This window comes from Mixophyes fleayi, chromosome 1, assembly GCF_038048845.1.
Source record: "Mixophyes fleayi isolate aMixFle1 chromosome 1, aMixFle1.hap1, whole genome shotgun sequence".
Classification (NCBI taxonomy): domain Eukaryota; kingdom Metazoa; phylum Chordata; class Amphibia; order Anura; family Limnodynastidae; genus Mixophyes; species Mixophyes fleayi.
Window position 1 is genome coordinate 347604857 of NC_134402.1, and position 14498 is coordinate 347619354.

Below are 14498 nucleotides of genomic sequence, written 5' to 3' on the forward strand. Positions count from 1 at the left end.
TATGTCCATATTTATGGACCAAACCAAACCACCTACCTACTTATCTACACTTTATATTGGTGTTGGTTCTCTAGATCACTGTAACTTTGAATAGTTATTATTCCTAGAATTCAGATTACATTAAATTACATTATTATTATTATTTAAAAAAAAACCTTTCTAGAAGAAAGAATAAAAAGACATTGCAGGCTATGTTCTGAATTACCCAGTAAAATTGGTTCTCATCAGTGCAATTTTAAGACATGAAGCAGCCATGGTAGAGCTCACATTATAATCCACCACACCCTTTTCCAGACACGGCATAGTTAATATTTGGCCTAGGGTTAAAGCATGGGAGATATTCAGAATTAGACTTGGACTGATCCAAGGGGTATGAATGTTATTATTTTCATGTAATAAATGGTATCATAACCCTGATGAACCAGCTCACTAAAAAAACTGAGATTTATCTTTAAAATATGGGGCTTATAGGATACCAGGGAACTGAAGAGAAGTTCCATCCCGACTCCATAACTAGCCATGGTGGTCCCTATCTTCTAACAGAGGTCCGCATTCAGAATATTCACATGTATTTCAAAGAGACAATACATTATGTAACATATTTCAATACGATTTTAAAGCCACAAAGGCATCTTTACATGATTTGAATTGCTAATAGCTATTTCCTTGCAAATAGCTATTCCTCTGTTGAATCACTCTGTATGTCTCTACACTGGCTGCCTGTCTTCTACCGAATCCAATATAAAATACTTTTACTAACCTATAAGGCCATCAACAAAGCTGCACCAACATACATCTCCTCTCTTGTCTCAAAATATCTCCCAACTCGGCAACTCCGTTCTGCAAAAGATCTGCGTCTCTCATCCACCCTCATTACATGCTCCCATTCCCGGTTACAGGACTTTTTTCGGGCTGCACCCACTCTATGGAACTCTCTCCCTCGCACAATAAGACTCTCCTCTGGTCTACAAACTTTCAAGCGTTCTCTGAAAACCTACCTATTCAGACAAGCTTATAATATTCCTCAACCACCATCTTAACCTCACTACCTTTAGCCTGTTACACAATTTCACACAAGACAACTACCCCCGGACCAACATTGTTGTGTGACAGGATCATTTAGCTTATGAGTCACCCTACCTTTGCAGTCTGGCTGGGCCAAGATGCAAAATGTATACTTAACCTCATGTGTCAATCTCCCATTGTCCCATAGATTGTAAGCTTGCGAGCAGGGCCTTCTCACCTCTTTGTCTGTTTTACCCAGTTTGTTTATTAGTTTATTACGTTTGTCCCCAATTGTAAAGCGCTACGGAATATGTTGGCGCTATATAAATAAATGATGATGATGATGATGATGATGATAATCTATATTAAACTCCATTACATGTATGCAACTATAGTGACTAACATGTCACTAACCTGAAGTCCAGAAAAGCACAATACAGGTGGACGTGGTTGCTATTGTTGACCGATTCAAGTCGATGAGTCTAAAAGAATAAAGAAAATTATTAAGAAATCTATGTATACCATGGTTATATACCAGGCTAATGTTTTCTTACAGTGTTTACCTATAACTATCGGTTGTGTCACATGGTTTGGCCTGTAAGAAAGCTTCTGAGCCCTTACCTCTATAGGCAGCATGTGACAATACAGATACAAAAAGGAAAACAGCAAGATGTATTTATATACAAGTCCATCCGAAATGTATACATCTCATATCTGTATCTCTACACTGAAGATCTCCACAAGTGCATCTCCTTCAAAATTGATATTCGGCATTTTCACATTTCTCGTATTTTAAATTGCATTTTCAATATATATTCTTATATAATGAGGCAATACTTTGTATATAATTAGGTTTCAAAATAACAGACCAAGAGAACAGCTTTGATTATTATATAATTTAGCGTCATTTGTTTTTTTTCCTATAAGAAGCTTTTAAATGTCAACTTGAGCCAATGATAATGATAATAGTATTCTCCAAACAGTCAATTCAGCAGCCATGTAAACAAAGTACTTTTATTTATTCCCAAACAAAGAAGTCAATGAGCTGGTGTACAAGTAATTGTAGAAATTGCGGTATTGCTAAATATGTTCCAAGAATACATCTAGAAGACTGTCTACAGTAAGGGAGAATTTTTTTCATTTAACAATATCGATCTGCAATCTTCGGACGCTCCATGGAGAGCAAATTGGCTTTTGTTTAAAATAATATGTTTAACTGAGCATGAAAGTTCATCTGTAAGCTACTTCTGATTATGCTCCTGTCATTGATTTTATGACAGCCAGGCCAGCAAGCATTATATAAGGCTTTTTTTTTTCTAGCTGGCATGCTATGAAAAACATGTTTTAGTCCACTGAACCTTTTCATATGTATGGGAAGGGATAGGGCTTAAAATTCTCATATGAATACAATGGGTCATGGTTATCACATGCAATAAATATCTTACACACTTCATTTATAGTTGGCTTTCCACCTTCCACATCTCAGACACTTGGTTCACTAAATGACAGGTTGAGAAGACCTCCAAGTTTTAGGATTTAGAAACTTCTGGCTATAGAATACCATAATATTTTGCTCTTCTGTATCCAATTTCTTGGTAGAATAAAGCATTTGCACCAAAATTCCTGCCCCGTGTAATATTACACTATCTTTGGTCACATGACCACAAACTTTTCTATATAATATTAACGCTAGAATAAAGCTAATCTAGTATTTTTAAAATGTTAGATTATTACCCTTATAAGGCTGCTTTACTGATGGAAAGCTGGGGTGACAGTGGAGACATCAATAATGACCTTTTTAGAACATATCAAATAAACATTTCATAACACTGAAATGCATAACTAATATGAAATTATTTTACGACATTTGCCAACAAATCAAAGCAATACACTGGCTTCTGAAGTCATCAAAAACAATTCTTCATCACCATAGGTTAACTGCCAACCTATTGTAAATGTAATAGTTAATGGAAAATGTTGTCTAATCAGATGCTGGTGTATGAGGATAAAACACAAAATACACTGGAAATATGATATGAGCCTGTACAGTTAGAACATCTTGTAACAAAATTAGAGATAAAACTTCTTTCCTAAAATGTCTTGCCTAAGGGTACGGAGAAGTCAACACATTACAAAGACAAAGAAAGAGCTCTCAAAATATATTAGATAAGCATCCTCTCCTCTTAGTCCTTTGCTTAGGGCAGTTGCTGTATTAAGACAAGATGTGAAGAGCTGATAAAAGAATGGGGAACAATATTTCACAAAGAGGTCACGCTAAACTGTGTTAGTGGGCTAAATTAAATGCCTGCTATGATTTTATTAAATACCAAGCCCTTAATAATAGATTTTAAACAATAAACTGTAATGAGCCAACCTCTTTATGTTAAAGTCAAAGAATATTTCATTACAACTCTAGAGAGTAGGATACCACAATTAGGCAACGTATTATGAAGCAGTGAAGATAGGTGATATAAATAGATGGATCATCCATCACCATGTCTTTGACAAATGGATGAATGGACATGTGGCGCCAACCAATAGAATGTTAAAGTCCTGACTGCTTGTTTTAGTGATGGGTTTGTCCCATAGATTGTAAGCTTGCGAACAGGGTTCTCTTACCTCTCTGTCTGTATGTATTACCCAGTATTGTCTTATTAATGTTTCTTCCCAATTGTAAAGCGCTACGGAATTTGCTGGCGCTACATAAATAAATGTTGATGTTGATGATGATGGGTTCTAGTGGTTCCATATTGCAATGAGTCACATTATCCTGGCCTGGTTTGGGTGCACGCACTCTCTTAGAAGGCACAATCAATGCTAATCATAAGAGATGCTCAAAACTGTTTCAGAGTGGTTCTCTAAATGGTTTATTGAACCAGTTCTAAAGTTTCAACATTTGAGGAAATCCTTGGTCTTTAGATAGACAAAAAATATTAAACTAAATTCGAGTAAGACAAACAGATTCTAGATTGGAGCATGTTTACATTTGTTTAACTGGCGACCTTGTGTTTTTAGCATTTTCCACGTTAATGGTAAACTGAAACATCAAACTCGAATTTCAAGTGCAGAAGGTGGCCCATTAAAAGCAACAAACAATCATTCTGTTGGTAGTATTAATTTAAAACCACCACTGCCATTGAAGAATGCAATATTTAACAATAAACAAGTCATTTTGTTGTCAGAGAATCTAATACAATAAAAGCATGTAGAGCAACATGCAGGTTAATGTATTCTATATTTGTAGTCTCAACTGTCATCGCCTTAAACACTTTGATGGAAAACAATGTTTAAGAGGGAATCTATTCATAACATTTTTCTCCTAACAGTTAATTTATTTTCATGTGCGGTTCTCCCCTTAATAAGTCAGTCTTGCGTCTCTTAGGGATTGAAAGTGTTTCCAATGTATTCTATCTTAATAAATTACTTCTTGCAACTGGTTCATTACCAATGCATGGTTCCTGTTTTCATGCATTTTTATTATTTGTAAATGGTAATGTTGTTACATTATTTAGTAGCTCTTCCCAAAGTGACAAAAGGCCACCCAAGAAGAAATGACAAGTCTACATAACATTCCAGTGCCGCAACTAAGTATGCCAGAGGTGAAGACATGGAGGAATTTCTAAATAACTATCTTATAAAAACTCCATTGTCACTTAGCCTTGCTGTGAGTGTATGATGTCTCTGGAGATTGGGAGTATAGTGAAAAAAAAAAGCCAAGAACAGTCAAAGAAAGTTCTTTAGACTCATGCATAATATTTTCATAAATTGACCTTATTATTCAGAATGCCACATTATAATTGAAATTTGAGCTGATCCAATTACTTGCTAAAACCAAGATCTAAGTGAAATGTTTAAGTCCTGGTTTTGTATGAATTTACAATATAGGCCACTAAGTTCTACCAACAAATATAATTCACTAGCTGTGTGTAATGGATTCAGGATTGAGTTGCTTTTATAAATAAGACTTCACTATACATCACTGCTGCTCTGGCGCTGTACTCCATTGTAGATGCGGCACTTGTTCTCCTGTGCCCACACTTACTACAGCTGCTTCGGGTTCTGTCAGTCTATTAATGCATGTTACTGGTTAGTCCAAAGTGAAGCCAGTTTTCGTTTGTATCTACTATCAACTGTTCACTACTAATCTACTAACTGTTACGGGCCACGGCGGTGCCCAGCCGCCGCGACTCACTCACCCGCGTCCCGGCCGTCGCCATGACGACCGGGACGTCATTTCCGGCCATAACCCGGCCGTTGCCGGGGCAACCAGTAGACGCTTCAGAGCTGCGTCCCGGCAATAGGAGGAGGCCGGGCGCAGCGTTCTACAGCCTGTGGGCTAATTAATATGGGCAGATTAGAGGAGGCAATTACAGGCATTAGCCTGCAACTGTGCAGGCCAGGGGCAAGCCCTGATTGGCTCTGTTAGTGACTGCTTTATTAACCTGCAGGAGTGTGTTCAACCTGTGATTGGTTCAGCTGGGTATTTAAGGCAATGAGGTCTGCTGCCTCATTGCCGGTTATAGCTCCTGTGTTCCAGTCTGCTAACCTGCTAGTTCCTGTCCTGTATCCTGATATCTCTATTTGACTCCCCGTGTATGACCCTTGGCTTTGATTTGGACCTTGCTCGTGTTTCCTGTGACCCTGATCTCTGGCCTGTTTACCCGTTCTGCTATTTGCCTGTGACCCCTGACCTCAGCTTGTTCATCGATACTCTTGTCTGCTGCCGGCCCTTGACCTCTGCGTGGACCTGACTCCTCTTGCCTGGGTTCTCCCCAGCTGGTACGCACTTCACGACCCTCTGTCAGTCTGCGGCCCAGTCTGTCCCCACCATCAGGGGCTCCAGTGAACACCTGACTGGCAGAGTAGATTCCGGGTTGTGTTGTGCCGGCTGGAGGGGTTCCTAACATTATAACCGGCCCACTCACGGAGACAGGGTTAGAATGGATACAAGTGGATCCACACCGTCTCCGGCACAAACCCTAGCAGGCCACGTTGAGTCCTTGTATCAGATGATGCAGGGATTGGCTGAGCGTATGTCTGTTCAAGAAGAAGCCACAAAAGCTTCACAACCGACTCCAGGTCCCATCTGCGAACCCAAAATGAACTTACCAGATTGGTTCTCCGGAAATAGAACCCTGTTTCGTAACTTCAGGGAGAGCTGCAAGCTCTATTTTCGGATGAGACCCCGCTCCTCCGGTTCAGAGCAGCAAAGAGTTGGGATTATTATTTCCCTTCTACAGGGTGACCCCCAGTCCTGGGCGTTTTCTTTGCCGCAGACCAGTCCGGCCATGCAGTCCGTAGACTCCTTCTTCGAGGCACTGGGTCTACTGTATGATGACCCGGATCGAGTGGCCTCCGCGGAAGCTCATCTACGGTCCTTGAAACAAGGCCGACGGTCGGCAGAAGAATACTGCGCTGAATTCCGTAGATGGTCACCTGATAGTGGATGGAACGACCCTGCCTTACGAAGTCAGTTCCGTCTCGGCCTATCTGAACAGATTAAAGATTCTTTGGTGCAATACCCGTCTCCTAGTTCTCTGGAGGATCTGATGCACCTCTCCATTAAAATTGACAGGAGATATAAGGAGCGGAAAACTGAAAAGGAAACATCATCACCTCCATCCGCCTTCGTTCCTGTTTCCCAGGATGGTGAGGAGCCTATGCAATTAGGAGCATATCGTCTCTCTTCTGAAGAGAGAGACAGGAGACGTTCGCAAGGTCTATGTCTCTACTGTGGCATAAAAGGCCACTTCTCCCGTTCTTGCCCAAATAAGTCGGGAAAAGACCATGCCTAGGGAATGAGGGGAAAGTTCACCTAGGTCTGCAAATTATCTCCCCGAAAAATGCAGTATTAATCCCTGCACAGCTCACCTTCCGGGCTCGCTCTGTGGACCTGTCGGCCTTCATTGATAGCGGAGCTGCAGGCAACTTCCTTGATATTGGGTTTGCCCGCTCTGCCGGAATTCCGATGGTAAAACTCAACTCTGCCATTACTGTCTGTGTCTTAGACGGAGGTCCGTTGCCTGGTGGCAAGATTTCCTGGGAGACCCAGTCACTACAGTTGAAGATCGGAGCTCTCCATTCTGAGTCAATCACCTTCTTCCTGATCGATTGTTCGTCGGTTCCTATGATCTTGGGCCACCCATGGCATTCCTGTCATAACCCTGTCATAGACTAGGTAAAAGGAGAGATTGTCAAGTGGAGTACTTATTGTACACAGTCTTGTTTGTCACTGTCTCTGCGTATGATTCAGCCTATTCCGGAGCGGCTTCCCTCACAGTATCATGAATTCTGGGACGTGTTCTCCAAGAAGGCTGCTGATACCTTACCGCCACAACGTGACTTTGACTGTGCCATCGAACTTATTCCTGGTTCCAAGTTACCTATGGGGCGTTTGTATTCCCTTTCTGCTCCAGAAACAAAATCCATGCAGGAGTATATCGACGAAAACCTGGAGAAAGGCTTCATCAGGCCATCTAAGTCTCCCGTAGGAGCAGGATGCTTCTTTGTATCAAAAAACGACGGAGGGTTAAGACCTTGTATTGACTACCGGGGATTGAATCATATCACAGTCAAGAACACCTATCCCCTTCCGCTCATCTCGGTATTGTTTGATCAGCTAAGAGGGGCTACTGTCTTCACTAAAATCGACCTTCGCGGAGCATATAATCTCATCCGTATCAAAGAAGGAGATGAGTGGAAGACGGCGTTCAATACGCACTCTGGCCACTACGAGTATCTGGTCATGCCGTTTGGCCTCAGCAATGCGCCTGCAGTGTTCCAGGACTTGATCAACGAGGTCCTCCGAGACTTCCTGGGTGGTTTTGTGGTCGTCTATTTAGATGATATCCTCATCTATTCCAAATCTTTACTCGCACATCAGACTCACGTCAAACAAGTCTTACAAAAATTGCGGGAAAACCATCTCTACGCCAAGCTGGAAAAGTGTGAGTTTGAGGTGCAGAAGGTATCCTTTTTAGGTTACGTAATCTCTTCTGAGGGATTTTCTATGGATTCAACAAAGGTCCAGGCTATTGTGGATTGGGTACAACCCAACAATCTAAAGGCGGTACAGAGGTTTCTGGGCTTCTCCAATTATTATCAAAGGTTCATTCACAACTTCGCTGACATTGTGGTTCCCATTGTGGCTTTGACCCGTAAAGGAATGGACCCAACTAATTGGTCGTCTCAAGCAGTAGCCTCATTCAAAAGTCTGAAAAAGGCCTTTATCTCAGCTGAAGTCCTTAAACATCCAGATCCAGCTAAAGCATTTGTTCTAGAGGTCGATGCCTCGGACGTCGGGGCCGGCGCCATTCTATCACAGAAGGATCCTCATACTAATCGTCTACACCCATGTGCCTATTTCTCCCGTCAGTTCTCTTCAGCAGAAGCCAACTACGACGTCGGTAATAGAGAACTATTGGCAATCAAGTGGGCCTTCGAGGAGTGGCGGCATTGGTTGGAGGGTGCTTCGCATCAGATCTCTGTCATTACCGACCACAAGAACTTGCAATATATACAGTCAGCCAAGCGTTTAAACCCTAGACAGGCCCGCTGGGCATTATTTTTTACCCGGTTCAATTTCCTGATCACCTACAGACCAGGTTCCAAGAATGTCCGGGCAGATGCCCTGTCCAGGAGTTTCATGGCACACCATGTTCCAGTTACTAACCCAGAATCTATTATTCCTCCTTCCATAATCCATGCTGGGTTAACCCAAGATCTGAATGTCACACTGCAGAGATTCCAGAAATTAGCCCCAGATGCTACTCCGGAGCAACGACTTTTTGTTCCAGTCCACTTAAGAAAGGCGGTTCTTGTGGAAGCACATTGCAGTAGGGCTGCTGGGCACCCTGGAATTTACAAGACGCTAGAAATCCTTTCCCGCACGGTCTGGTGGCCATCCATGTCTGCCGACGTCAAGAGGCATGTCCTCTCATGTGAGATTTGTGCTAGAAACAAAGTGCCTAGGATCCGTCCAGTAGGCCAATTAGTTCCTTTGGCCCCTCCTGCGAAACCATGGACTCATCTGTCTATGGACTTTGTAGTGGATCTACCACCTTCTGCAGGACACAACACGATTTGGGTCGTGGTACACCGGTTCAGCAAAATGTCACACTTCATTCCGTTAACCAAACTACCTTCTGCTCGGGATTTGGCTCTCTTATTCATTCAACATATTTTCAGGCTCCATGGACTCCCTACTGACATCGTCTCTGATCGGGGTTCTCAGTTTATAGCACAATTCTGGAGGTCCTTCTGTACCCTTCTCGGAATCAAGGTCAGTTTGTCATCCGCCTACCACCCTCAGTCAAATGGGCAAACTGAAAGGGTTAACCAGTCCCTAGAAAAAATTTTGCGATGTTACACATCGGAGTTCCACGATAATTGGTCTACCCTGTTACCCTGGGCGGAATTCGCCTGTAATAATTCCTGTCACTCAGCTACAAAAATCTCTCCGTTCTTCTGCAATTATGGTTTTCACCCCAGATCTAACTCCCTGTATTCACTCCAGTCCGTTGGTATCCAGGAGATCCGCTCCACTGCAAGAGATCTCAGAGTTATCTGGAAGAAAGTTCACTCATCATTGAGACAAGCCTCACTTGTGGCAAAAAAAAATTCGGACCGACATTGTACCACCTGCTCCCTTAAGGTTGTCCAGAAGGTGTGGCTGTCTACAAAAAATATCAGGCTCAGACAGCCTTGCAAGAAGTTGGGCCCTAAGTTCATCGGGCCGTTTCCTATCATCAAACAGGTGAACCCCGTCGCATTTAGGTTAAAAATTCCGGCCTCGTTGAGAATTCCCAACACATTTCATTGTTCTCTGTTGAAACCGGTACTATTGCCTGGTCAAACCCTGTCTTCAAGTGTGCCTGGGAGAGGTTCCAGTGGACCACAAAAATTTGTGATTCAAAAGGTCCTTGATTCTAAAAAAGTTCAAGGACAGGTGCATTTCCTCATACAATGGAGGAATCGCGGATTGGAAGAGAGATCTTGGGTTCCGCGGAGACAACTCCATGCCCCAAAGAAACTGAAGGAGTTCTTCAAAAAATTCCCTAGAAAACCAGGATGTCGGGGTCCCTCGACCCCTCCTCAAGGGGGGGTACTGTTACGAGCCACGGCGGTGCCCAGCCACCGCGACTCACTCACCCGCGTCCCGGCCGTCGCCATGACGACCGGGACGTCATTTCCGGCCATAACCCGGCCGTTGCCGGGGCAACCAGTAGACGCTTCAGAGCTGCATCCCGGCAATAGGAGGAGGCCGGGCGCAGCGTTCTACAGCCTGTGAGCTAATTAATATGGGCAGATTAGAGGAGGCAAAAACAGGCATTAGCCTGCAACTGTGCAGGCCAGGGGCAAGCCCTGATTGGCTCTGTTAGTGACTGCTTTATTAACCTGCAGGAGTGTGTTCAACCTGTGATTGGTTCAGCTGGGTATTTAAGGCAATGAGGTCTGCTGCCTCATTGCCGGTTATAGCTCCTGTGTTCCAGTCTGCTAACCTGCTAGTTCCTGTCCTGTATCCTGATATCTCTATTTGACTCCCCGTGTATGACCCTTGGCTTTGATTTGGACCTTGCTCGTGTTTCCTGTGACCCTGATCTCTGGACTGTTTACCCGTTCTGCTATTTGCCTGTGACCCCTGACCTCAGCTTGTTCATCGATACTCTTGTCTGCTGCCGGCCCTTGACCTCTGCGTGGACCTGACTCCTCTTGCCTGGGTTCTCCCCAGCTGGTACGCACTTCACGACCCTCTGTCAGTCTGCGGCCCAGTCTGTCCCCACCATCAGGGGCTCCAGTGAACACCTGACTGGCAGAGTAGATTCCGGGTTGTGTTGTGCCGGCTGGAGGGGTTCCTAACACTAACGCACTACCATTACTCCGGAACTGTCCGCCGGCTGACAAGTGGATGTTCAGCAATACTGTGTGGCTGAACATCCATTTATTTGGGGGGAAAGGAAATTTATTGTCGGGTTCAGATATGTAAATTGCTAGATGCATATAATCTCAGAACTTTGCTATTGTACGGACAACTCTGTTGCAGCTGTTTTTAACTGGGATTTTAATCTCCACACAGGACCTAGTTGGAGTCTCTCCCAGAATCCTTGGGGAATGATATATGAAAACTGCTTGCTGCTCTTTCATTTCATGGACATTTTAGCTAGCTACAGATTGATATCTATATATGGTATCTCAGTCCTTCAACCCAAATGGATTAGGGATTCACTTGGGTATTGATCTGTCAATTAAAAACACCTCCATTATATCGATCACCATGAACAGCAGCACTGCAACCTATCAAATTAAATCAATTCTACATACATTACAAGTGTATTAATGCATCAAAATGATTTAAAAATACATATTTAAACATGTAAAACCAAGCTGAATGTGAAAGAGGTACATTATAATGAATAAGAGTTAGTTCTCAAGTATAATGTATATACTATGTTAAACAATGGTTGTTGTTTATTATGAGAGTTCCTAATTAATGTAAAACATATACACACAAATGTAGGTATTTATAATACTACCTTGTGAAAGAAATCTTTTGCAATAATGGTTCTCAGTAGAGCACTATTGCTATAAAGAAATGAGCACTTGCTGAGACTCAGCACAACTTACTGGGAAAGGAGTGGAGGTTATCACAGGGACCGGTGGTGCCAATTTTAAGTAGTACCAGCTGCAAAAATACTAGTGCTCAGATAGTACTTATACTATAGCAGAACAATACAAAAATCAGCAGTGCAGTTTTTAGAAATGTAGGTCCTTTTTTCCCAGTTATTGTATGCTAAATGGTTTTAGACAGTATTTCAGTGCAGGGTTTCAGTTTGTATAAATCTTCCCCATTACGTGTAATTGTGCCGAGTCTAGCCCATGATTAAAGAAACACTGGAATATGCAACACTGCTTTCATTTATGAAGCTCTAAACAGCATGCTAAGAAACACACACAAAAGTATGGTATAATGCTATTTAGATTTCAAATGGATGCAATTATCCCATGAAAGGTTATTGCTGTAGTGTAAAAAAAAAAAGAGAAGTTTACAAAGCTAAATTGCACATAAAATTGGAACAAACCTGCACAATATTTCATGTACAGTATGACGAGATGACAACATGGTTAATTATTCCATGAATGTTCTTAGGGGCCAGTCTTTCTTCAAATGAGCTATTTTCTAAACATGATATCAATCAGTCCACTATGTAGTAATCCTATTTAGTAATTATATATGCAGATGTATTCTGACAAAGTTGACTAAGAGCCCATTCACATGCACATAAAACGTGTATTTTTAAATATGCACATTGTAAAACATGCGCATATGTTATGACAGGTAAACACATTTGTTTTTTACGCACATCTGTAATGTTATGCATATGTAAATGCGGATGTTTGAAGACGCATTCTAAAAGCAAAATTAGTGCACTTACCATTCTGGATTGAAAAAAGCGTTAAATATGCGCGCCAAGCCACATACTTCACAAGTATTCATAAAATATAAACTCAAGCTAAATCCATGATTTTTATGCTCATGTGAATGAGTCTTACAAAACAACAATACAATGCTATTAATTTTAATAATTATTGACAACAGCGACATTATGAGCAGAGTTATGTCACATCCTCCATACTATATATTGTTGTTTCATATGTGATTTGTAAATCTCTGCAGATCAACTATTAGGAATACTGCTATTTGGAGAGATTTCTGAAACATGAACGGCCTAAGCAAAAAGCTGATTGAAATGAAGCTTTGGCTCAATCAGTTATGTATTGGCAGCCATTAGTGTGTTCTGTGTAGGTGGTGTGCAGTTACCACATGCCAGGCAGGAACCCCTGCCATGCACTGATCTGTACCAGATGAGCAAGAATATAATGTACCAGAGGACCGGCCTGTTTTATGCCCTCATGACTGAATTCTACATTAGCCAGAGTCATTGTAATCCACACATGCTTGTAACCCCCCTTACAAAGAACCTTCGTCTTCATTGGGAATTATAGATGGAGACCAAGTAACAAAACAGAAAATTTGAAGGAAAATAAATTAATTATTATCATAAATCCATTTCTAAGCTGTCCATTGATCAAAGCTTTCTGAGGCATCCGCCTAGGTGGAGTTTAAGGTAAATACAGTCCCAACTGTGCAGCAGAACTATCATTAAACACACAAGTGGTGAACCACAATTACAACGTGTGACTAGATGCACACAACAATTTCACTTTTGTTCTGCTCCACAAAGGTAGGCACACTGCAAGAAACGCCCTCCCTCCACCCAACTGCTCCCATCAACTGCCACAAAGGTAGGCACACTGCAAGAAACGCCCTCCCTCCACCCAACTGCTCCCATCAACTGCCACAAAGGTAGGCACACTGTGCAAGGAACGCCCTCCCTCCACCCAACTGCTCCCATCAGCTGCCACAAAGGTAGGCACACTGTGCAAGGAACGCCCTCCCTCCACCCAACTGCTCCCATCAGCTGCCACAAAGGTAGGCACACTGTGCAAGGAACGCCCTCCCTCCACCCAACTGCTCCCATCAGCTGCCACAAAGGTAGGCACACTGTGCAAGGAACGCCCTCTCTCCACCCAACTGCTCCCATCAGCTGCCACAAAGGTAGGCACACTGTGCAAGGAACGCCCTCCCTCCACCCAACTGCTCCCATCAACTGCCACAAAGGTAGGCACACTGCAAGAAACACCCTCCCTCCACCCAACTGCTCCCATCAACTGCCACAAAGGTAGGCACACTGCAAGAAACGCCCTCCCTCCACCCAACTGCTCCCATCAACTGCCACAAAGGTAGGCACACTGCAAGAAACGCCCTCCCTCCACCCAACTGCTCCCATCAACTGCCACAAAGGTAGGCACACTGTGCAAGGAACGCCCTCCCTCCACCCAACTGCTCCCATCAGCTGCCACAAAGGTAGGCACACTGTGCAAGGAACGCCCTCCCTCCACCCAACTGCTCCCATCAGCTGCCACAAAGGTAGGCACACTGTGCAAGGAACGCCCTCCCTCCACCCAACTGCTCCCATCAGCTGCCACAAAGGTAGGCACACTGTGCAAGGAACGCCCTCCCTCCACCCAACTGCTCCCATCAGCTGCCACAAAGGTAGGCACACTGTGCAAGGAACGCCCTCTCTCCACCCAACTGCTCCCATCAGCTGCCACAAAGGTAGGCACACTGTGCAAGGAACGCCCTCTCTCCACCCAACTGCTCCCATCAACTGCCACAAAGGTTTGCTCCTTTGCAAACACATGTACTTTGTTTTTCAAGTTTGCACAGATACACCTAGATTTTTACCACCAAAGAGGGTTTTGTGCTTTTTAAATTGCCAAAGAATTTATAATTTTTAAAAAGTTTGATGATATTTTCATTAGAAAAATTGCAGTTAAGCTAAATTTTGCAAGAATGTTGGCAATGCTGCTGTTAGCGGAAAATATTTTGTCACTGAATGGCAGTAGAAGCCTTAGTCACACTTTATGGCTAT

The 14498-nt window shown here is 43.0% G+C and overlaps 1 protein-coding gene across 2 annotated transcripts in view; it reads right to left on the reverse strand.

The window, feature by feature from the left end:
- ADGRD1 (adhesion G protein-coupled receptor D1) overlaps positions 1 to 14498 on the reverse strand; it is a 434837-nt gene that overhangs the window by 207017 nt on the left and 213322 nt on the right. For both annotated transcript variants that reach the window (XM_075176425.1, XM_075176435.1), the window contains one exon: positions 1420 to 1487. In XM_075176425.1, the coding sequence (XP_075032526.1) occupies positions 1420 to 1487 (68 nt within the window). The remainder of the gene's footprint in view (positions 1 to 1419; positions 1488 to 14498) is intronic.